At 42.4% G+C, this 24,022-nt stretch overlaps 1 protein-coding gene across 1 annotated transcript in view; it reads left to right on the top strand.

Moving 5' to 3' along the window:
• Positions 1–505: 505 nt before the first annotated feature.
• MED13 (mediator complex subunit 13) overlaps positions 506–24,022 on the top strand; it is a 100,050-nt gene continuing 76,533 nt past the window's right edge. Inside the window, exons 1-2 of the mRNA XM_035139697.3 lie at positions 506–2,471; positions 4,347–4,581. Of these exons, the coding sequence (XP_034995588.1) occupies positions 2,406–2,471; positions 4,347–4,581 (301 nt within the window). The 5' untranslated portion in view covers positions 506–2,405. The remainder of the gene's footprint in view (positions 2,472–4,346; positions 4,582–24,022) is intronic.

Below are 24,022 nucleotides of genomic sequence, written 5' to 3'. Positions count from 1 at the left end.
GGAACTCCAGCCCTCAGGATGCCGCGGCTGGGCAGCCGCCGACAGAGACACCGCTGAGGGAAGGGAGACCAGGGCGAGGAGGAGGAAAGAGGCCGGCATCACCGAGGGACTCGCTCGTGGCGCGCCTCCCCTTCTTCCCCCGTGAGGCAGCCGCCGCCGCCGCCTCCCGTCCCGCACAGCAGCCCTTCTTCGGCCACCTTCACCTGTCACCGTCTCCTGAGGGGAGGCGGGGGGCCCGAGAAGAAAGAAATTCCCTCACGGCAAAAATTGGAAGAAGAAGAAGAAAAACAAAAGGGAGGGAAGGAATAGAGTTTTGGTTTCTTTCTCCACAGACACCTAACGTGGCGACGCTATATATTTATATTTAAAAGGGTTTTGTTTTTTAAAAAAGTTTCGCCTCCCTTCGTTTTATATATATATTCTGAGAGGAAATTTCTTCTCCTCTCTTCAGTTTCTTCGAAGAAGTGGAATAAGAGACTCGTTTCTTTATGAGAGAGGGGAAAAATATTTCAGTTCACTTCTCATCCCATAGACACTTTCTACTACCTTTTTTTTAAAAAGGAAAAGCCCTTCCATCAACTTCATCATCTCTTTCTCCAGTGTCTGAAGAAAGAAAAAGGGGACACTCTTTATTCTTGCCCAAAGGAAAGAAGGGAGAAAAGGCCTTTTTGGTTGCTGCTTACCATAAAGAGAAAAACCTATCCTCTGCAAATATTTGTGGCCTAGAAGATTAACCTGAGGAATTACTCTCCCTTCATTTTTTTTTTGAAAGAGGACTTTTCAGTTCTTAATACCCTCAACCCTTCACAGATAATCCAAGTTGTTGTTTGTTTGTTTTTTTTAAAAAAAATCATAATTACTTTGGGAGGAATAGCCCTGATTTTTTTCTGCCCTTTCCCCTTTCAGTGGCTGAAAAAGAGGAGGTACCTGTTTGAAGGTAGGGGAGAAAGGTTTGCTACTTTACTCCCTTAAAAACCAACCAACCACCATCCAGAAATATTCCTGGCACAAGGATTGACCTGAGGAATTAATTTTGTTTTTTAAAAGGGCTTTTTGGAGGGGGGCACAAGGAGGTCGTCCATTCCTTTCCCTCTCTTTTTACCCATCAGCAGCAAAAAGGACACTTCAGTGCACTTAAGTGCTTGGATGAAGATTTTTCTTTTTGGAGGGAGGCAGTTTGGAAAAGGGTTTTGCTCACTCAGCTCTAAGTGGTTCCTGCTTGGAACCTTTCTGTGTGTAAGAAATAAAAGGGTGTTTGGAAGAGGGCTTTTTTGGGTGTGTGTGTGTGTGGATGAGTTCATCTTGAAGTTCATCTCCTCACCTAAAGTGTGCTTGTTTTTCACCCATCTCTTTGGGGAAGAAAAAAAATAGGAAAGAAGATATATACATACCCCCCCTCCATTATCAACATCACTCCTGGCCTCTTCCAAAAAAATAAATTTAGCAACTGGAAATCCCATCTGGAAGAAAATACGTGTCTGGGTTTCCCTCCACTTCGATGTTGAGGATTTTAAAGGAGGATCCTTGGAGCTCTTGAGGGAACTTGGAAGACTCCGCTTAAGCTCTTTCTCTCCCTCCCTCCCCCCCCCCTCCAGCAGGAAGAAGGGAAAAATTGTTTTTGGGGAAGGGGAGGTTGGCCAGTCAAGGATAACACCACCTTCTTGGGACAAACCACCACCGCCTGGAGACCAGAAAGTTTCCCTTCCTCCTCCCCTTCCAATGGCTTGATTTTTTATTATTTCTGGAGTGGAAATAGAAGCAAAAACGACCTTTTTCGCATCTCTAACTCTTAAGAAGAAACGAGGAAAGGACTTCGCACCGTCTCTTCTCTATCTCCGCCTCCCCGGTCTCCCTCTATAATTCCGGTGTGACGAAGCGGGGGGGACAAGGCGCAAGAGAAATTCCTGGATTATTATTTCCCACACACCCTACAGTCATTGGATTATTTGTGTATCTTCCTTCTGCCCCCACCCCACCCGCGTTTGCAGATTGAAGATCGTAAATCTTTCTATTTTGCAATCCCTTTGGATCAAGTACCCCCAATCTTTCTCCCCCGCCGTCGCCTTTTGCCCAGGAGGCTGCGAAAACTGATCCCTCTCCACGAAGATTTTTCTTTTGCACTTTTTTTTTTAAAAAATTACCTCTTCCTTCCTTTTAACCTCCCCGGGTTATTTATTCCTTTGCCTTACTTGTGCGCTCTACCTCCCCTTGATATCTCCTCTCCCCGCAATGTGTGTGTGATTCTTTTTTTAAAGGGGGGAGGGAAAGGGCCGTTTTCCCTCGGTTGTGTTTCTCCCTCCCCTCTCGGTCGGCGTGTGTGTGTCTCTCGCTCGCTCGCTCTGTCTGTCTCTTTTCTTTCTTGTCGGAGGCTGTGGGATAATGGCGTGTGGGTTGTGGCTGTGAGGATGAGTTCCTGCTTCGTGCCGAACGGGGCCAGCCTTGAGGATTGCCATTCCAACCTATTCTGTCTGGTAAGTGGCTACTTTTTTTTTAGGGGGGGGCGGTGTGCAGATCGCCGGAGATAATCATGCAAGGAAAGGTTGGAGGGGGGAGGGAGACGAGATCGCCAGGAGAGGGGAGGGAAGAGGAAAGGAAAGTGGGGAGGAGGGAAGAAGAGAGAGGAATGGAAGCAAAGCAGCCATTTTTAGCATTGCTTCTGCTAGAGGAGTCTTCTGGAGCAGGCCTTGCCAGGAATCAACTAGCTCTCCTGTATATATATTCCCCTCTCTGTTTCCCTCCCTTCCGCCAAAGACTTTATGCCTACGACGCCCGTGCTCCAGCTTGCTTTTTCTCCAAATCATTCTTCGCCCTCTTTTGTTTTTCTTCCTCTTGATTCTCTTCTAACTTTCGATTTCTCTCTAATCTCTTCTTGTTGTTGGTAGTGACATGATTACTTATGCCTATTTTATTGCAGTTCAATTTCAGCCTAGTTTTAGCTTAGCTCTTCTCTCTCCCACCCTCCTTTTTCTGCTTCCCAAGCTAACTTTGGTGAAATCCTCCCCTCACTCTCCCCCCAGTTCTCTAAAAGTGTCACCCTACTAAAACTGGCAACAAAAGTCCAGGTGGAGGAAGCTCCCCTGTATTGCTATTCGGAGGTTACACATTACCGTATTTATTTATTTTTAAAGTGTGTGTGTGTGTGTGTGTGTGTGTAAATGGATCCCTCCACTGTTTTGTAACCTTGCCTTATTTAATTGCTGCCGTGGAATCCAGTTAAACCTTCATTCAGTTAAGATCCCAGCGTGGGTTTTGCTGACCACTTTCTCACTCTGGATTTATTTCAATGCAAATTGGCAGCAGACTCAACCAGCTGGTGTTATTTAATCCTGAAAGTTAAAAAAAAAATCTATGCCAAAGCTATTGTGCTGATGCGTAGTTGGGTGTAAGGAATCCAAGCAGTCTATCTCTGCAGGATCATAGGTTACTGGCCGAGCTAGCCTGCTGCTCATGAGTGCCAGTGTCTCTTTAAAGCATGTCGCCTCTCTTCTTCTCCATTTCTCTTTCCAAGATCACCAACTGTTGCAAATTCTGTCACATCAGAGGTGCTGGAACCTTCCTTGTTGGAATTAGATAGGCCAGGAGAACCTTTATTGTATCTATATACTGGGGAAGCAAGTGAAATTTGTGTTGAGTGGAAAAATCACCCTCTATCAACAGCTGGAAAGTGAACCCTGTGTCAGTGTCTTAGCCCCCCTTCAGCTGCTGTTGAAACACTGGTCATTAAAAAAAAAACTTTCTGGGAAAAGAAGTGGAGAAAGAACTGTTGAAAGTTTCCTTGAATTGTAGTGGAATCCATTAAAAGTTTGGAATGGTTTTTTTCTTTGTTGGTTTCCCCCCCCCCCCACTATTTGTCTACCCATGGGGATAGTCAGTATTTTCAGTAAAGCCTCTGCCTTTCAAAATGATTGTTTTGTTGCAGTGCTTCTAGTGCTGAGTGGCTAAGGAGAGGGTTATTAGTGAGGTGTTTATTTGCATTTGTAACAGATGTAGATTCTCTCAGGATACTGGAGATTCAGTAGGATTTGTAAAAGTGATGGTATAGTTCAAAACAAACACTTGATACTATTCTAACATCCTAGGATGCTCTGTTTGAATAACAAAATTCCCACTGATTTGAATGGAGCAGGGATTGAAGTTATTGCCACTGGCATATTGACCAACAGTTGTCCTGAGGAGGTGGTAGGGAAAATACATTTTTAAAGGCTAAAATGCATATGTGCTTAGTGAAATGGGAGAAAGACCTGCTGAGAATTGAATAGAAATATCTGCCTTTGGTAACTGCTGCAATTTTACAATGAAACCTTCCGGTTCCCTCTAGTCTAATTTCTGTTACAATTTTCTTTCAGGCCGATTTAACAGGAATTAAATGGAAGCGCTACGTATGGCAGGGTCCAACATCTGCACCAATCCTGTTCCCAGTGACCGAAGAAGACCCTATCTTAAGCAGCTACAGTCGATGCCTCAAAGCTGACGTCTTGAGTGTGTGGCGGCGAGACCAGAGGCCTGGGCGCAGAGAATTGTGGATATTCTGGTGGGGCGATGACCCCAATTTTTCTGACCTAATTCATCATGACCTAACAGGTAAGGCAGAGAAGTCTTGGATGCTTTGTGTGGTGGTATCATTCTTCAGATATACAGTTTTATTTTGCTAGTTTGCTGCTCTGATAAGCTTGGATTTATTGAGAATTGGGAGATGAAGTACACATTATTGCAATTATTCACCTTACTTTTTTTACTCTGCTGTTCAGAAATAATTATTATATTGGAAGCTCCATTGGTCAGGGACTTTTGTCCAGCTAATGTTACTCCATAAAATGTCATGTACCCTTGTGGTGCCAAATAAATAGCAAATACACAGAAGTGCAAACTGGTCTTCTGATTGTGTGGGAGAAATCTTGGAGGAGATCTTGTGGGATGGCTTTGTTTTTCTCTCTCTCAAGTTATGTTACACATTTGGAAAAGTGGGTGAAATATAAGTTTGAATGTATAGAACACAAGTATTTGTGTTGAATGTAAACATCTTTGATAGTGAGGCAGGTGTGGAGTCATGTGCTTCTGTAAGTCATGCTGTGTCTAGGTAATAATTTCTGTTCTGTAAGGTATATTTTTTGTTAGGTATGTTGCTAAAGCCAGAGGTACAGCTGGCTTTTGTTAGGAAAAAGAGGCTTAGATGTGGAGGTGCACTGGCTGTTTTAAATCACCATCTTGAGGTATAAGTGAAGGGGAGGGACTATAGTTCAGCGGCAGTACACATGCTTTGCATGTAGAAGGCCCCAAGTTGAATCCTTGGCATCTCCAGTTAAAATATCAAGTTGTATGAAGGACTTCTAGAGATTCTGGAGAACCACTTCCAGTCAAAATACACAGTATTGGGCTAGATGGGCTTGACCTGATATAAGGCAGCATGTTATAAGGCAGTTGTGTATAATTAAACTGGTGGTTTCAGAATCGGCAGCATATGATAGACCCCACAGGTGTCACTTAGGCTGCGTACACACTATACATTTAAAGCACATTCAAAGCAACTCTCTCCCCCCCCCCTTTAAAGAATTATGGGCACTGTCCTCACAGAGTTAAAATTCCCAGCAACCATTCACAAGTGAAAAAAAATGTTTTGAATGTGCTTTAAAGATATGGTGTGTATGCAGCCTTATTCTTGTGCATTGGCTGCTGTGTGATGCTTATTTGTCAGCTGTTTTGAGTGTTCATGCAGAGCATGGCAAGAGATTCTGCTCCGAGTTGGGGGGGATTGTATGTAAAATGACAGCAGTTTTGTGGGTTGTGTGTTTTTTGTTTGTTTGTTTTGAAAGTTGAGACTGGGGTAGCTTTGTAGAAGTAGATCTTGAGGAAAGGTTTAAAGTGGGGGAGGAAGCTGGCAAATCTGAATTACCTGTTACATGCTGGTGTTGTTTATTCTGACCCACATTGGCTTCTCACCAGTTATGACCTGCTGTTGTGACTTAGCTGTATAAAACAGCCTGATGCTTTTTTAGTATGAATTGACACTTGAAATTTGAGTACATGTTGATTGTAGTAGGATCATCTATATAAAACTACTCCCAAGTTTGGACTGTTTTCTCTCTCCGCTCTGCCTTGGCAGCAATCTGGTTTTATGAGCCTGAAGATGCACTTAAATCTTTAAATGTCCTATTTAAACACTATAATCTCTTACTCTTATGTACACCTATCACACTCTCTGTGCTATATTGAAAATTCCTAAACGCCTAATAGTCATTCAGGTACATTAAGCAGCCTTTCTGTCACACTACTACTTCCTGTTTAAATTCAGTGTAGTGTGGTTGTTAGGACATTTGAGCTGTGAATCAGAAGTCCCCGATCATGACTCAGCCATGAACTCACTAGGTGGCCTCAGACAAGCTTCTTTCTCAAGTCTGTGAACATCTGAGTAGTATAAAAATACAGTTGTTTTTCTTAAATCAGATCATGGGAATAATAGCAGTGTCCTTCCTGAAAGGGCTGTTGTAAAGATGACTGTGAGAGTACACATGAGGCCATTTTGAACGCTTGAAATATGTGAGATCGCATGGCAGGTCAAGTTTAAACTGTCTGCAGGCAGAGATAGTCACTAAATATAGACATGGTACTGTTGTAGTCTTGGCAATAACTGTTCAGGAGGTAGTTGCCCATATCATTCCTCCCCCCCCCCTAGCTTCATGGTGATGCTTCTGACAGCTTGCTCTCCCATCTTTCTGGCTTTCTTGTCCCAACTCCTGACTGGCAGCGAGGGTGAAGCTGCAGGGGCAGGAGCGGTCTCTATGTAGTGCTGCTCCGTGATTTTCTCCATACTAGATGGGGAGGAAGGAGAGCTTTATGATTGCAGCTGCTCTGTATGAAACTGTGTAACTAACAATGCTTAATGGACGGTGCTGTCTTCAAATGCCAGTGATCTCTATGGCAGCAATGGGACTTTTGGGTCGTCTGGGAGCCATTGTCTTACCTGTTGCAGGTAACCAGGCAAGTGCCAAATTATAAAGCTGTGTTGGCAATTTTATTATTACTCTGTATTTTTATCTTAAGCTTGCTTTTGAGCTCTAAAGCATAACCCAGATGAAACTGAGTACCTCTGGGACACTGAAGATGTAGATTGGAGTGTTTTTGTAGTTATGGCACCCATTGTGGAACTTGGTGCCCAGAAAAAAGTGCCCATTCCCTTCCTTATACTTGTAATTTGCCTGTTTGTGTATTGGGGAATTGAGAGTGTTTTTTTATTAAGGAATGCCTCTTAAGATTGTAGTACTGCACTGAGGCTGATTTTTTTTTATATTTAATATTAAACATACAAAATTGGAAAAATACTAAACGTGATATAAATAATGATAGAACAATGTAATCATGTACTGTACTGTTCTACTACAACACATATAGAAAATATGCTATGAAAGGGATGATTGCTTCTGGTTCTAAACTGCACCTGGTCTAAAATATTTTGCCTGTTTATGGAGTGTTCTACAGGGAACTAGCAACCATGACAAATATTTTAAAGTCCCATTGATTCAGTGGGTTCATTCAACACGCACTTGAGAAGCCTTAACTTTGACTGGATCATGTTGGCAGTAAAGAGTTACAGTCCTCTATGTTCTAAAAAGAATGCAGACCTCTAGCTCTAGCCTATATCCACTTTCACAAATATCTTATTTATTTCAGCTGATTATGGTAATTAACATGTGCTTAAAGCACTTCATGTACAGCATCTCAGTCATCTTTGCAGCAGCCCTGCAGTGTAGTTAATCTCTTCATGTGGCTGAGTCTGTGTGTCAGAATGCAAGAAGCTGCCTTATGCCAGTTCATGTTCTTTGTCCATTTCACCTAGTATCACCTACTCTGGCTAGCAGCAGCTCTCCAGGTTCTCATGCGGAAGGTCTTTACCATCCCTTGTTCTCTGCTCCTTTTTAAGTTGGGGTACCAGGGATTGGTACTGGCACCTCCTGGGTGCAAACAGATGCTTCATCTGAGATACCTCAGTTGGTAGAGCATGAGACTTTTAATCTCAGGGGTGTGGGTTTGACCCCCATGTTGGGCAAAATATTCCTGCATTGCAGGGGGTTGGAGTAGATGACCCTCGTGGTTATTTCCAACTCTACAATTCTATGTGTATCAGCTCTATGATTATCTCTAAACTTAAGTGGTTTGCCTAAGGCAAAGAGTAGATTTGAAGAGGGAGATTCCTCATCTGTACCTCTGTTTGCTAGCATTTACACTACATATAGTTTTCTGTGTACATTATAAAGAGGGGAAGCAGTTACCATTGCCATGGTGCCCGTCAACCTGAAACAATTGCACTAGTTTTATTAGCATAATCGTATGGAATCTCCATATGTACCACTCTTCTATAGGAATACCTAACCCAACAGTGGCATATTATATACTAGAGAAGGGTTTTATTGTTAAAATAGCAGATGTGTTTTAAGTACTTGAGTTAGTGGGAGCAGGACGTGGTTAAAGCCAGTAGTCCTAGAATGGAGAGGCTTTTGCAAAAAAGGGGTCACTTGCAGATCAGATACTTGGACATTCTGGTAGTACATCTATAGCTTCCTTATTTTGCCCTGTGAGTTACCTCAGTCATAACTTGCACAGACTATCTTCTGTAAAGCTGAGCTGTAACTTAGACCATAAACCTATTTTTGTCCTGGGCTGCTTCCGAGCAAAGGCCAGTAGATTTGCAGGAGTATCTGTTTAAGCTTGATGCATTAAGGCATTCAAGATGGGAAAGGGAGATGTCTTTCTTACCGGGACACTTTTTTGTATTTTGGGGAATATTCAAATTTTCATTTTACTCAGAACACCATCTGAAAGAATGGAAAGGCAGCAAAACAAACAAATCTGATTTAATATATTTATGTGATAGATGTACGCACACAAAAGGCTGTATGCAAGGTTGCATAGGAATGCAAATAAGGATAGTAGTCTAAGCTTTTAGCATTCAGTTGTAGGAATGTGTGACTGTATCAGACTGTTTTGTCCATCCAACTAGACATGCTAGGGATTTTGGTTTGGGACCTTTTGCATATGAAGCCTGTCCTCTACCACTAACCCATAACCCTTCATTGATTTGGAATGGATGACACAGACGTGAGCTTGCATACCTGGCTGGGGTATCTAATTTCCTTCCTGGGAGCAGCTTCTTAGCCCTCATGTAATGTTGTTCCAGAGGGTTCTGGCTTTGCTTCGGAGCATGAAATGGTGTTTCTGCGGCTGCAGGTCCTTGGATGCATTAAGGGATTTTGGCAATGGCCCTTTGTGCAAGTCTATTGGCTGGAGCTTTTTAGTAATTGATTTAAAGCAGCAGTTTTCAAGCTTTCTACCTCCAGGGAACCATTTCCACATTGGTTTTTCTGCCACAGAACACCTTTGTGTTATGCATAAGATCCTGAGGGTACATAGCCAGTTTGCATGTAGTGCTAGGTAGCCAGTCCAATTCGGCCTTGTTCTGTGGGAACTGAAAGTGCACCCTAAAATATGCCTGACAGTTGTTTGTGGTTGCACGTAGCAGAACATTGCACTAGTGGACAGGTTGTCTTTCACAGAAGCTTGTCTACTGCAACTTACTTTGCTCTTCAATAAACCACTGAAAAACAGGGTTTGATGGAACATAGTTTAAAAATCACTAGATTGAAGGATACTACTTGGATCTAGAAATATTCTGCCTTGCATAGCCCCACTGAAGGAACTGAATGCTGGCTCCTTCAAGAGGCTTCTCATCATTTTGTTGGTTTTCTTGGATCTTCCTTAAACCAAACACTACAGAATTGGTGATGTTTTATGCCATCTAGCTGTATGCTTCCTTGTTCTTCAGGCCCTGGACCTTGTTATTTTGCCTGGAAGGGAATGCTTGGATACTCTGCCAGCTGGCTGCATTGGCTATCGGCATCAAGCCTGGGATAACTGCTGCTCTTTTTTTCTTTTTTCTGCTCTCCACAGAGCCTTCTTCCTGCATTGGCTTGAAGGGATTTGTTTCTGAAGCCAGGGTACTGGGTGAAGAATCTTGATACCATTTACCAGATGTAATATGAAAATTACCCCTTCAGCTGTGCAGCCAGCTCTTGGCTGTGGTATTATTTTTATCTTATGACAGCCTCACAACAGTGACACATGTCCCCAGTGACAATAGAAGCTCGATTATTGTAATTCCTCCCCTGCAGGGCTTAAAGTAGGACATCTCCATTGCTTGCAGCTTGCTAGGAAAGCAACAGTCTGTCCTGATAGGAGCAATAGTGGTTGTGTCTGCCTCTCTCTCTCTCTCTCTCTCTCTCTCTCTCTCTCTCTCTCTCTCTCTCTTCTCCCCCACCCCCACAGCTAAACAGGACTGTGCATATTCTGTGCTAGTGATAAAATCATGCAAATAGAATTGTGTGTGCATGTATAATTTAGTTGAAAATTCCTGGATTTTGGAAATGGTTTAGGCCAGGGGTCAGCAAACCTTTTCAGCAGGGGGCCAGTCCACTGTCCCTCAGACCTTGTGGTGGGGCTGGACTATATTTTGAGGGGGGGAAATGAACAAATTCCTATGCCCCACAAATAACCCAGAGATGCATTTTAAATAAAAGCACACATTTTACTCATGTAAAAACACGCCGATTCTTGGACCGTCTGCGGGCCGGATTTAGAAGGCGATTGGGCCGGATCCAGCCCCCGGGCCTTAATTTGCCTATCCATGGCTTAGGCATTCTTTCAATGGGTGGAATAGCAAGTGATGAAGGGCAGGGAGAAGAAGTGGAAGCCTATGCTGTTGATTAGGGTTGGGCAATATCTGGTTCCCTGCATTGTGATGTATCACCAGCTAAATATCACAATATACAGATTAGGGGTGGGCGATATTAGGTTTTCAGCATTGCAGTATATCACCAGCCAGACATCGCAGTTGGGCGATATACAAAGAGCTGCATTGGCCCCAGCCTGTGAGGCCCTGGGTGAGACTGCTTCTGCTCTCACTGCGCGGGAACTGAGGTGTTTTCACCCCAGCGCCCTGCAGGTTGGGGCCAACACAGCAGGCTCCTGCTTACTGCTCAGATGGAGGGAGCCCTGTGACGAAGTGTGACAGGCTCTGTTTGCAAGGCTCCCTTCGCTGGCAAGCTACGAGGGACGGGCAAGAGGCCTCCTTTTATTGGGAGAAAGATGTCGCTTGCTTGTCCCCCCCCCCCCCCCGGTCGCCAGTGAAGACAGAGGGATCCCTGAGAATGGAGACTCACTGCTCCAATCACAGGGATCCTTCGCCTTCCCTGTCAAGGGTTGAGGGGCAAGGAAGCAGCCTCCTTTTCCTAGGAGAAAGTGGTCACTTGCTCCCCCAACCCCTTGATGGAGGGATCCCTGCAAACAGAGCCTGACAGGTTCTTTCATGAGGGCTCCCTTTTCTGGCATGGCCCTCTCAGCCTCCCACACCCTACGGTAGCTGAGTGAGCCCAAATCCTTTTCCTGCTAGCAGGAGAAGGATTGGGGCTGGTCAGCTGGGGAGTGCAAAGCCTTATTTCTCAGCCTCTTGAATCTGTTTAGAAAAAAACAAAAAGTTCATGGTATCGTGTTCTTTGGCAACCTTTTGGATACATGTGGAGACATGTTCTGTTCATCGGAATGGTTCCTTTTCAAAGCAATTGCCTCAGTGCCTTTTGCGCAACCCCTCAGTGTGTTTCTTCATTTGCGGTTTTTATCTTGGTACTTGATATGCGTAAAAGCTGGAAAGGTTTAATCAACAGCACCTTGCAGGCCTTTGCTGTGCCAGCAATAACTTGTCCGTGGTTCATATCTCCACAGAAGGGGGAGGTGAATGGGTGCAAGATGGCAAACATGGACTTCGGGCTTGATAATCTTGTTGCCAATGCAAGCTGGCTTAATAAGGTGTGTGTGTGTGTGTGTGTTGTCCCCCCCCCCCCTCGAGCCTCTTCCCTAAGTACTGGTACATTTGAACAGTGTTACATGTGTGTATATAAATTGAGGCTTTGGCTGACAAAATATTCTGTAAAGATTTTACTCTGCTCATGTATAATTTGCTAGACAAAAATGCATGTTAGGCTGGAACCCTAAGCCCCTTTATAACTCTTTTTTTAAAAAATATTTCAACGGGGGCTTGCTTCTGAGCAGTGTTAGAAACTGAGGTAGAAAAGCTAGGAGCCAAATAGCTCCTGGGACCCCTGGGTTGTGAGCATCAAAACAGAATGCCTAGTCACCTTTGGGGGTGTGTGTCGGCAACACTTTTTATTAATAAGAATGAACTAATACACAAGTTACATAAATGACACATCATTAATATTGTATTTTTAACAGAAATTGTTAATACATGTTTAATTTGGTGTTTACAACAATAATATTGGTACCATACTTCAGTTTTCAAAACACACAACCCTTTATTGTTAAACTTCTTAACATATTGTCTATCATTAACATATACTTTGAGGCTTCAAAGCACATACATTTCAGTAATCCTTGAGTGTCAGCCAGGTGCAAAAATGGAACCTGACTTCTTGAGGTGCTTGCAAATGGATAATCTTTAGGCACAAAATGCACCTGGCACCCTGCTAATTTCGATGTGCAACTTAATTTTCTAGATCACTTTTTTAAAAAGAAAATTTAACTATACACAAATCCTGAGGCTAGATGAGGTTGAATGCACACTGCTTTTTGCTGTTCATGGCAAGAATAGGGTCAGTGCAATGCTGGAGCTTGAGAAGTGAGGCTTGATCCTCTCCGTCATGAAACTGAAGCACTCTTAATGCCTGTTTTCACTGCCATAACTTTAACTTGGTCACTTTCCAACAGCTTTGCATTTAACACTTTCAAAACTGCCTTTGGAAAGTAAGTGGTAGCTGCTGTAGTGTCAGGATCGCAGAACAGGTTCCTTCCTGGAATAATATTTTGTATATAGGCTCATTCTTAGGGTGGGAGTTACAACATCTGAATATTCAGCAAGGAGATGGCTTAAGGAACCCTTAAGAAGAACACACCCCTCCTCTTCACATACAGTAAAAATATTAGTTAATGTTAATTATTTCCAAATAGACTTTTTGGCTCAAGACTCACTGTTACACAGATTTTCCTACATCATGTGGCTTGGTTAATAATTACCATTTTCCACAATAAACAAATGGCATTCTATCATTTCTCTAATCAAAAGTGTATTTCAGTTTCTAGGCTTCAGAAATCTTAACACCCCCCCCCCAAAAAAAGATAAACTAATTTTACTACCTCAGTAAGCTAATCACACTACCTCAGGAGGTACATCTCTTTAAATTAATGTGTCTTTAATGAAAGGAAAGAATTTATACTACACACTCTTAGGACATGGTTTTTAACTGATGCACTTAGAGCAGAGGCTGTGACATGATGCAGACACTATTTCAGCATTGTTTAAGAGATTGGAAGCACCTTCCAAGCTTGTATGCTACTTCATTCTTCATGTTCTCTCATGATTTTCAACTTTGCCCTTTTTTCTTTAAAGTAGTCATGGTGCAGCTTTGTGTCTGCACTGGTGTGTGTGCTTAGCCTGGTTAATTGTAAACTGTACTGTAGTTTGCTGTTATGGCTAGATTGAAGTCAGTTTGCAAAGTATAGTCTGAGCTAGCAATGGTTTGTGAGAATGGCAGTACAGATGTGCAGCCTCTGGAAACAAAGGCAGGGTTTTTTTGGGGGGAACAATAAGGTAGGGAGAAGGAGCACTCAAGCTTCTGAGTTATTATTTCCCAATGGTGGTTTGGAAATGGAGCAACTTTTATATCTATACCAAGTTTGTGTTACACATAATGGCAACTGCATAGCCATTATGCTGGAACAGTTTATCAATCCACCCTTCCAAAAAGGGAAGGTTCCAGTTCATAAACAATAAAAGTAATGAAATAAGAACCTGGATTTATATCTAATCCTTGATTTGTTATCAAATGAGAGTTTCCAGCTGTGTCAGTTTGGAGAAGCTGATACGTTTAAATCTCTTCACAGATAACTCCGTGTGCTGATGTAGGATGTGGAAGTTAGAGTACAAAGTGCAGTTTTGGACTTTGCCATCTTTTAATGTGTGTGTTTGCTGTTGCTCAAAACACTTGGACTATGTTTGGAAGTCTGTTGAAAATGGCATCCCCCCCCCGACATTTATTTATTACTCCTCTCTAGGTTAATCATACAGCTATGGTTTTGATGCTTTTTCTGATGTTAAAGAAAATTGAAGGAAAGAAATTGTCATATTTCTTGGAAACATTTCCTTGTTTGATGCCATCTTCTATGAAGTAGTAAGTTTGGAGCTCAATATTTGACTTGAGCTTGTTAAGCAGAGTTTTTTTTTAAGTTTACATTTTAGCTTGTCAGCTACTCTAGTTTTGTAATTTTTCTTGTAATGCTTAGCAAGGTGCTGCTACAAGCAAGTGGCCTTGGGTAGCATTTATAGTAATTTTCAAACTACAGTAATACCTCGGATTACGAACGCGATCCGTTCCGGATCGCAGTTCGTAACCCGAAAAGTTCGTAAACCGAACGTGACCCAAAGCGCCATTTTGCGCAAAGCGTGGTTTTCACGATTTTTGCGCTTTGCGCATGCGCAGACCGTGCGTGCCGCCTCTGCGCATGCGCGCGGGGCGAAAACACTTCCGGGGTTGTGCAGTTCGTAACCCGAACTGTTCGCAAACCGAGGTGTTTGTAATCCGAGGTACGACTGTATTTAAAAGGCATGTTTCAATTGGTTTCAATCATATTCCTTTTGTCTTCACCAAAATAACAAAACCATCACTGCACCTTTCCCCTGCTTTGGCAGCCACAAGCAAATGGTGAGTACATTCTAGGTATACCCTGAATTCATGAAGCCTCAGCAGGCCACCTGGTCAGTGCATTGACTGCACACCATACAGATATGTTGCAGCATTTTAAAAAAAATCAGAGCCTGCCCAGGACATTTGCTGCCTAAGGTGAAGAAGATTCAAAGTATGGAAGATGAATGACAATACTGTCAGTGGAATGGTTTCATCCACTGCAACTCAGAGTAGCAAGTTAGCTTTGGGGGTGCAGGAGTCAGACCACATGGCATGTGTAGCTTCATTTTCCAACAGAAATATAAGGCTAGGGTACTCAGGAAGAGCAGCTGTGGAGCTCTCACTACTGCCCCCACTTCCAGGTACCTACCACCTGAGGCAGTTGTCTCACTTTGTCTCATATTTGGACTGGCCGTGTTTTTAAAACATGGAACTTCTGGACCAACAGGTCAATGTGGAATGGGTTCAATAAAGTTAGAAAGTTTGAATGCTACTGCTTTAACTCCTAAGTAAATTACAGTATACATGGTGTAAAGAATAATGAGGAGGAGATTGCAAAAAAGCAAAAAAAAAAAAAACACACACACACAAACAAGTGAGCCCATATCCTTGTTAGGTTATGGTGTGTGGTTTATAGTGTGTGTGGTGGTGGTGGTGGGATACAGTATGTGTGCCTATATGTCAGGTAATGCTAACTATGCATAGGGCTGGAGGGCTGTGTGGGAAATTTGCCACCAGGGTTTTATGCATCAAAATTTTAAGACACCTGGGATTTTCCTAGCCATAACTTTTTAAACCTTTCCTGTCAGTCCAGTTCGATCACATGAAACCATGTGGTCTGCCTAGGATAGGATGACCTACTCTGACAGGCAGCAATTCTTCAGGAATGTCAGACTGACATAGTTCTATTCTTGTTAACTGAGGTCCTTTTGAGTGGAGAATTAAGTCTTAAACCTTTTGTCCGTAAATCATCCACTGAACTGCAGTATTGATACTGTACATCCTGTAAGTTACCACATTTCCCCTCTCTTATGAGCTAGTGAAGAAAGCACTCAACAGTCCTTGCAACAATTTGAGTACTGTGGGATGCTGTTGGAGCATTTGAAGTGAGATCTTTATGTAATTCTCCTTGGTTATTATAATAAGCTTTATGTCTGTTATTTTTTGGAGTTACATATGTTGAGTATTTGCAGGAGCCATAATAGGAAGGCAGGAAAAAATGTTACCTCCTCCTCTTCCCTATTAAGAATTTACCACATTTTTTTAAAAAAAATCTATACTATACTGCTGCAAATTCTCCTGTAGAATCAGTTTTCTTCACATTCAGCAGAAAACTCAGATCGTTGGCTGCAGAATGTCTGGAATACTGAAGCAGGTATTAGCATGCTAGAAGTGTGTCTATGTATGTGGGCAATAATAAACATCAAGAGGCTCACTTTTAAACACACATTTCACTCTCTCCTTTATCAAATGTTCTTTGCCTGTGCTTGGTACTGTACCTGCTGCTGCTAAACAAAACAATGGACAATATTACATTTGGTAATAAAATGGTTTCATCTCTTTTCTGCCTTCCCATTTTACTGGAATATTAGTAAAATATCTGTCTGACATTATGATGGATGCCGGTAGAAGGAAGAACCCTTGAATGGTCTCTAGGAACAGCTGTATTTGTGTGTGTGTGTGTGTGTGAAGTAGAAGGCGAGCTTTTGCTTTATAAGCCCAAGGTCTGGCATAGCAGGTAAGTTTCTTACCCTTCAGCTTCATCCTAGCTTTTCCTTGTACAGTGGTGCCTCTGGATACGAACGGGATCCGTTCCGGAGCCCCGTACGCATCCAGAGCAGTACTTACCTGAAGCACCAAATCTGTGCATGCTCTCCGCACGATTCGGCGCTTCTGCGCATGTGCATGACATCATTTGCCGCGTTTGTGCATGCGCGAACCGCCAAACCCGGAAGTCACCCGTTCCGGTACTTCCGGGTTCGGTGCGTACGTATCCCGTGTCGTACGCCACCTGAAGCATACGTAACTAGAGGTATGACTGTATTGCTGTCAGATGGATTCATTAAGGGATGAGTCTGCAGAGCCATGCCTTGCATTCAGTTTCTTGGTCACACAAATATGTGTCAAAGAGAAGCCAGGAACAGGCTTATATCCATTATTTATTTAAGCAAAACCCTCCCAAGATCAGGAATATTCTCTATTTATCAGAGAATTTATTTACCTTAGCCTGTGTTTGGACAACCAATATGTCAATCACTGTGTCATGAGATCCACATGGAACTGAGTTGTATGAAGGGATCTGGCAGGCTATTGCCTGCTGGGCTCTTTGCCAGTAACTCTTGATGCAAAACATGTTGTCTCTTATACTGAGCTCTGTTGGCCCCCCTTTTTTAGACACTAGTTTATGATGGAGTACCAGGGGCTTCTATTTACTTAAGAGCTTGTTCAACTGCCATAAGCCTTCCCTAAGCTGAGAAGAATGGTTTGAGCCTTCCTGGGTTGTAGCTAAAATTGTTGACTGGCAAGTTGTAGCACTGTCAATCAACCCCACTAAGGAACTGAGCACTTCCTGATGCAGTGATCTTGGTCCCAGTTACTTGATTGGTTGCTGCCAGCCCAGCAAATATATCAGCAATATCTGGTTGGGGGATAAGTGAAACAGGAAATAAAATGTGTGCTTCTCTCTCCTAGGGACTTGTTGCACCTGTCTAGGGTAAGCTAAGAATCTTAGATATATAGTTCTCTATTCTTTTTGTAGCTTAAAGGAGCTGCATTCAAGGCTTCTTATCTACTTCCACTCACCCCTGTATATTTCTTAGGGATCTGCTTTACAGGAACTGTTGCCTGCCATATTTTAACTAGAGGTTGCTGCAGGCACATCTTAAAAGAGTTTGTGCCTGTACCTGTAACCCAACAGAGAGAGGAGATGGAGATAGAGCTGGGTATAAAATAGGCCACAGCTTTATTGCATTGAAACTTCTGAATGTTACTGTAAAGAAGGCAGGATGAAGGAGTTGATTTTGACAAGATGAGCTGCCCAGGCCAACTCCTGAGTAACCCTTGGAGAAAGGATAGGCTTGTGGCTACAGGTTATGTGGACTGATCCTACAACCATATTCTTCACACACCCCAAAGAAGAAACCCCAAATTTGAATGCAGAGGTAACTAATCATATCTGCAATGGAACTGGCTGTTGCCCAAAGCTCTGACTCCCTTGTGTTGGGAGTGTTGTGTGAGGAGCCCCACTCTGTGCCACCATGGCACAGCCTCGGCCCATTGTCAAAGCACCACTGAAGGCGAGCAGTTCCTTCTGCTTGCCCAGTACATTTTTGGGCAGCTGTGTAATGTTGAAATAGATGGCCCTACTACCTAAGGTGAACACAAAGCATATGCCATCTTCATGGGAGTCCTCCACATACCGTATTTTTCCACATATAAAATGCTGTATTTTCCCATGTACAAGACGCCCCCTACTTTTGGGGACCCCACATTTAGAAAATGGGCATATGCACTATCCGTGTATAAGATGCCCCCAGATTTTTAACCTTATTTTAAAGTTTAAAAAAACCCTAGTCTTATACACGGAAAAGTTAGGTACCTTGAATGAAGTCAGCACTCCATGCCATTCTTGCTAGTTGAGTGGTTCCAACCAACTGAGCTTGACACCCAGAACTGCTGCATATGCTTCTTCAAGGCTGCACAGACTAGGTCAGTCTTCTTGTTATCCTTGCAGAGCTGGATTGCAATAACTGCGGACTGTTCAGGCATGTATCAAGTAGCAGGTTCCTTGCCACTGTCACAGCTTATTGGCCCACCAAGTGTCTAGAATCCTTTGCAAATGTATCTGAATTGAATGGGATTGTAGCATGTTAACAGCTTTAAAAAGTATGCCATGTCAATGTGACTTGCGTTTCCAAAAGTGTTCTGAAAGGGTGAGTTCAGAAAATAAAAATGCTTGGCTTATGTGAATTTCTCCTTATTGGACTGTTCTTGATAGTGTGTGAGTGTGTGCACATGCATAAACACACGAGCAGCTATTGAACTCTAGTTTTGTAGCAAATTTTTGTGTGGCTTGGTTTTTTAATGAGATGTAAGCTTTTAAGGGGTACAACACCCCTTGCATGTGTTAATGGGCTTTCACATGTATGTGCCCGTATGGAGCTCTGAGCTGTTGCTACTTTGACATCTTTAGAATTTTTTCTCCCCTTTGTGATCACAGGCAATTGAGATCCCGAGGATGAGATTGTCTGTGTGTTGACATCGCCAAGGGCAAGCACGTTAACTCCTCCCACTGCTGTAATTTTCAGTGGGTTTTTAGGGAAGGAAATATGTTTCTGTCGTTTGGGCAAATGGGCAGTATTCCTTGTCTTCCTGTGTTGTACTTGATGTGATACAATCAAAAACGGTGTGCGCATTTCACGGGGTTGAAAAACATGACCCTATTTCAGTTTGTTTTCAATAGTGTTAAACACTAAAGAATTTGTAACAGTATCAATAGTACCTGACTCCTTTTTTTAATTAGGAAAAAATAATCTCTTGGCAACAGGAATTCAATATTCTGCCACCTATTGAAAAAAAAATATGATTTTGAACAAGTTGTCACTTGTTTTCCATTTAGCAACCCTTGTCTTTATCCAGAATCTCAAGGTACTCTGTTAAATACTATTTTATAGCATGTCCTGACAACCAATCTAGACAGTAATAAATAAATACTGTACTGTAACTTCTAAGAAGAGGTATGTGTGTATGTGTTTCATTCTTCTGGATTAGGTAGTGGAGAAAAAAGCCTTCTGGAACATACCTAAAACCTCTGCAATCGCTCATCCAGAAAACATATATTAAATGTTCTAATCTATTTCCAAAAAACATGAGTTTTGCAAAGCTACGTTCTCATATACACATGTGTGCACCACAAGGGAACTTGGCACAATTTTTTTCAAACATGTGACACCCCCTCTTCCCAAAGAATGGTGTATTAAATTATTCCTGAAGGCGCATTTCAACTTAATCTCATTAGATCTATTCCGTGCCTTGAAGGTGAAGTAATTCTCCTTTTTTATTTTGCAAGATGGGTACTTCTTCCATCTGATCATTATTTTGTAGTTATATTTTGAGTCAGTCTCCTGATTCTTTTAATGGTGAGGAGTTTGTGTTCCCTTTGTGTATGTTGCTCTCCGTTATTATGGAGAGCTGTGTACTCATCAGGGGGTGAATAGACCCCCACAGAAAGCATCAAGTTTTGCTTGTGTCCTCCAGATAATTATAGTTGTGCAGTGGTTTGCTGAAAGGCATGTTCCTATGGACAGCTAGTTAGGGCAAATAAAGAGCTTATGTAGGGCTGACTGCACTGCTTTCTCATGAAAGACGCCTTTCTCTTGAAGACTAACTAAACCCTTTTTAGGGTGAATGGTGGTCAAAGACAGCAACTGGATTAATGATTTAGTACTCCAGGATATGGTTTCATGATTTCAGGTTGACACATTTTAAACTTGTGGTGTCACAATCATGTTTATCCCTGTGATGTCCCTGCTTGGTAGGTTGCAATTATCACCAGGGAGTGGCTTGCCTAGTAAGTCCACTTGAATTGCTCAAGTCCATATTTTAAACATGAATTCTAAATCGGAAGCATCTCCTGCTGAGTTCAATGCAATTTACTTTCTGCTAAATATGTTTACGTAGAATTGATCCCTTAATCCAACTTGTGTTTTGGATCGTTACAAATTTTGCTGTTAATCTCATGCATTCCTTTTATGGTGGTTTTTTGGGTGCTAGTTCTGCTTTATCTCTCTCCATGCAATGAGAAGTCTGCAATGCAAACTTCCTGGCTGTGTGTAAGAAGTGAATACAGTATATATTCTTGAATGCAGAGTCTCCCTTGACAACAAATCTCTTGTTTGGCACAGAAGCCATACATTATTTGTTATCTCTATTGACTGACTGTGAAGATGCCAGATGACTTGGGAGTGTGTGTGTGTGTGTGTGTGTGTGTGTGTGTGTGAGAGAGAGAGAGAGAGAGAGAGAGAGAGAGATGTTGAGTTCCAGAATAGGCAGTATTAGTTTAGTTCTCTAATGTCTTTGGCCTGCTGCAGAACTCGGCACTACAGAAAGTAGACTCTGTTCCTCTGTTAAAAAAAAGGGGGGGGGAGGTCTTAAGCTATATTGAGTTTTGAACCAAGCAGAACCTGTGCCCGCTCTGAAGCTTGGCATGAGATGAGGACCTCATTTTGTTCTCTGCTTTCTTTTTTTGGAGAAGGAGCATCTGTGTGCTGTTTGGTGTTTTACATCACTGGGGTATTTGTCCTCACATTTGGAGCTATGGAGAATCTGCACAAGGGTCTTTGACCCTGAATGCTGAATGGTCGTGGCCCCTTGATTCCCTATGGCTGAGGTTGTCTTAGAGATCCACTGTGATAAGTTTTAAGGCATTGTTGTGAATCGTTGAATCCTTTGCAGCTGTTCTTGAAGGAAGAAGACAAAACAAGCGTCTTAAGTATCAATGGAAACCAAACAGTTAAGACAGGAGGAACTTCTCCAGGGATCCTGTCCATATTGTACATCCCTTTCATCCTTGGAAAGTTGAGCCTGTATTATAATTGGGCTTTGTGAGTTCATGGTTTTTGTTGTTGTTGTTTGGTTTATAGTACTGCCCCATAATCAAATGGAACCATTGTAGCTGCAAACATCATAGAACACAGTATCTTCTGTTGGTTTGCATGCCTTTATTATTTGAGCCTTAATGATGTTGCACAGGCACACCGCTTTAGCTCTTTGTGGTCACTTCCTGAACATACTTAAAATGTGAGTCAGAACAGAGACAAGTCAGGAGTAGCCCTATTATAAAAGTGGACTATACTGGCAGGTGACCGGGCTGTACAACCTGCATTGAAAAATATATGCCAAGAAAAGCAGAATCTTGCACAAGAAGAGCTTTGTTGGGTCAGACCAATAGTCATGTGTTGGGGATGGGAACCCTTTTTCAGCCCAAGGGCCACATAGTAGTAGTTGGCAGGACCAGAGGCAAAAAGTGGGTGGAGCAATGGATATGACTCTTTCCTTTGTACTGTAGGCTACATGCCAGCCACACCCACATTCCACTTCATTTTCCATCCAGGCAAGGAAGAGGCATTATCATAATTTAAGAACACATTCCAGTCAAGCAAAAGCACTCAAAGAAGTTGTGGAGCATGGCTGCTGAGGGGTGTGGGCTGGGGAGGAGGCACGGTAAAGGAAGAATCCAGAGAGCAAGAAAGACCTGGAGGGCTGCATTTGGTTCCTGGGCCTGAGGTGCCCCACCTCTAGCCTATCTAGTCCAACATCTTGTGTCTTTGTAGTGGTGAACAGATACTCATTAGTAAAGCTTGAAGGCAGTATACCTCTTCCATTATTGATCCCCAGGAGCTGCCTCCCAGTATTATATTCTGTGCACCTTCTGAATTGGGGCATACAACCCTGCATGGGACTGAGTGATGAATCTTGGATTTTATTCTGAAGAAGCCTTTCGAAAACTGGCTGACATTTTGTGTGAGTGTGTGTTTAGGTGTTCGTATGACGATCCGTGCTCTCTTAATAACCTCATGTGAGCTTACCCCCATATAAATCTGACAGGCTTCATTATTGGATTCTGGTAGTACTTATCAGTGTTGCCAAGTTCAACCCACTCCTTGGTACATCTAAGTGTTGATCAACATGGATAGAAAAATTTGAACCTTTATTATCCAACCTGGAGGCAATAAAATGGGTAGGCTGCTCAGAAGAAAGAAATCCTGATTGACTTATCGGTTGCCTTTTCAGCCAGACATCCGCCTTCTAAAGTTGCTGCTGGTAAATTCATGTAATAGACATTGAACTCAAAATTCTTCAGATGGCAGCCAGCCACCTTTTTAAAGTGGTTATGTGATACATACAGGTGAAACTCGGAAAATTAGAATATCGTTGAAAAGTGCATTTATTTCAGTAATGCAACTTATTATTTTTCTTTTTCTTTTAATTTTTACAAATGCTTGCTTTTGAAAATTCCACAGTAATAAAACAAATAGTTACAATAACACAAAAATAAACATCGCTATTACATTTCATTAATTACATTCCATTTATTATTGACCTGCCTAATGACAAATAATTACAATTACAACAAATAAAGGCTTGACATATCCTGCTTTGCATGTCATGCATCTATCTCATATATTGGTTTCACCTTTTAAGTTGCATTACTGAAATAAATGCACTTTTCAATGATATTCTAATTTTCCAAGTTTCACCTGTACTCTTGCCTGGGAAAAGGCACAAGGCATTTAACTGTAGTGCTGCAATCTGACTGAAAGAAGTCTGTTAACATGGAAACAATATCTGATGTGCATGATAAAAACACATTGTGGAAGTTTCTTTCAGGTTAAACTTTATTTTTTTGTCGTCTGGGGAATACATCAAATGGATTCAAAATTGGCATTACGTGTTCTGGGGAAATGCAGGTTTTGCTACTGTCTAGAGTTTCTACAAAGTCTATGCCATTTGCTCCTAATTGTAGATCTTGATGTGGGCACTTGTACTCCTGGAATCCATAGGACAGACACTTCTTCCCTGTTGTCTGAGTGGACATGTGCAAACGTTAGAGACTTCAGCTGATGTCATTGTCTAATCTTTGTGAAAGCTGAGTTTGTGTAGGTATATTGGAATGAACAGGACAGTAATGACAAACGACATCTCTTAAACCTCTAGTGTTTTGATGCCTATCTCATTTGTATTTCTGGCTGTAGCAAAAGTTCACCATGGTTGTGTGTCATGCTCTACAATTCTCTATAATTCCTACAATTCCTGAGTTGCTTGGTGTTGAGGTGGGTCAGGTTGTGAACCCTCCTCACCACTGTTCCCAAGCGCAGTAGTTTCCCCCCCCCCCAAGGCTGACATTTATGTGTTTCTGTATACAGACTTGTAGGCTTAACTGGGTCAGAACCACATTCTGTCTAGTCATCTTCTTTATTACTGTAAATTATAGGGGGTGGAAGGAGGTCGCATATCAGATGAACTATTGAAGTGGGTGGGGGGAGCACAACTCCTGCTGCAGCAGTGCAGTCAGTGAGGATCAAGTCAGGGTGTGTTAGGTTGTGACCTCACCTCAAAACTATTCCCAAGTACAGTACTTTTACTCATAAGAGTGTATAGCAACCATTCATTCCTATTAAAGAAAGCTAAACGGGCATTATTGGAAGTGATATGGCAAGGATGTCCTGTCAAACTCTGACGCCCAATTGTATTTCTTCTTCGTCATTGTGGCAGAAGAGTGA

The sequence above is a fragment of the Zootoca vivipara genome, chromosome 14 (genome assembly GCF_965207765.1).
Source record: "Zootoca vivipara chromosome 14, rZooViv2.hap1.1, whole genome shotgun sequence".
NCBI lineage: Eukaryota > Metazoa > Chordata > Lepidosauria > Squamata > Lacertidae > Zootoca > Zootoca vivipara.
Note: the sequence above shows the minus strand (reverse complement) of the source record. Positions and strands in the feature narration are given on the sequence as shown.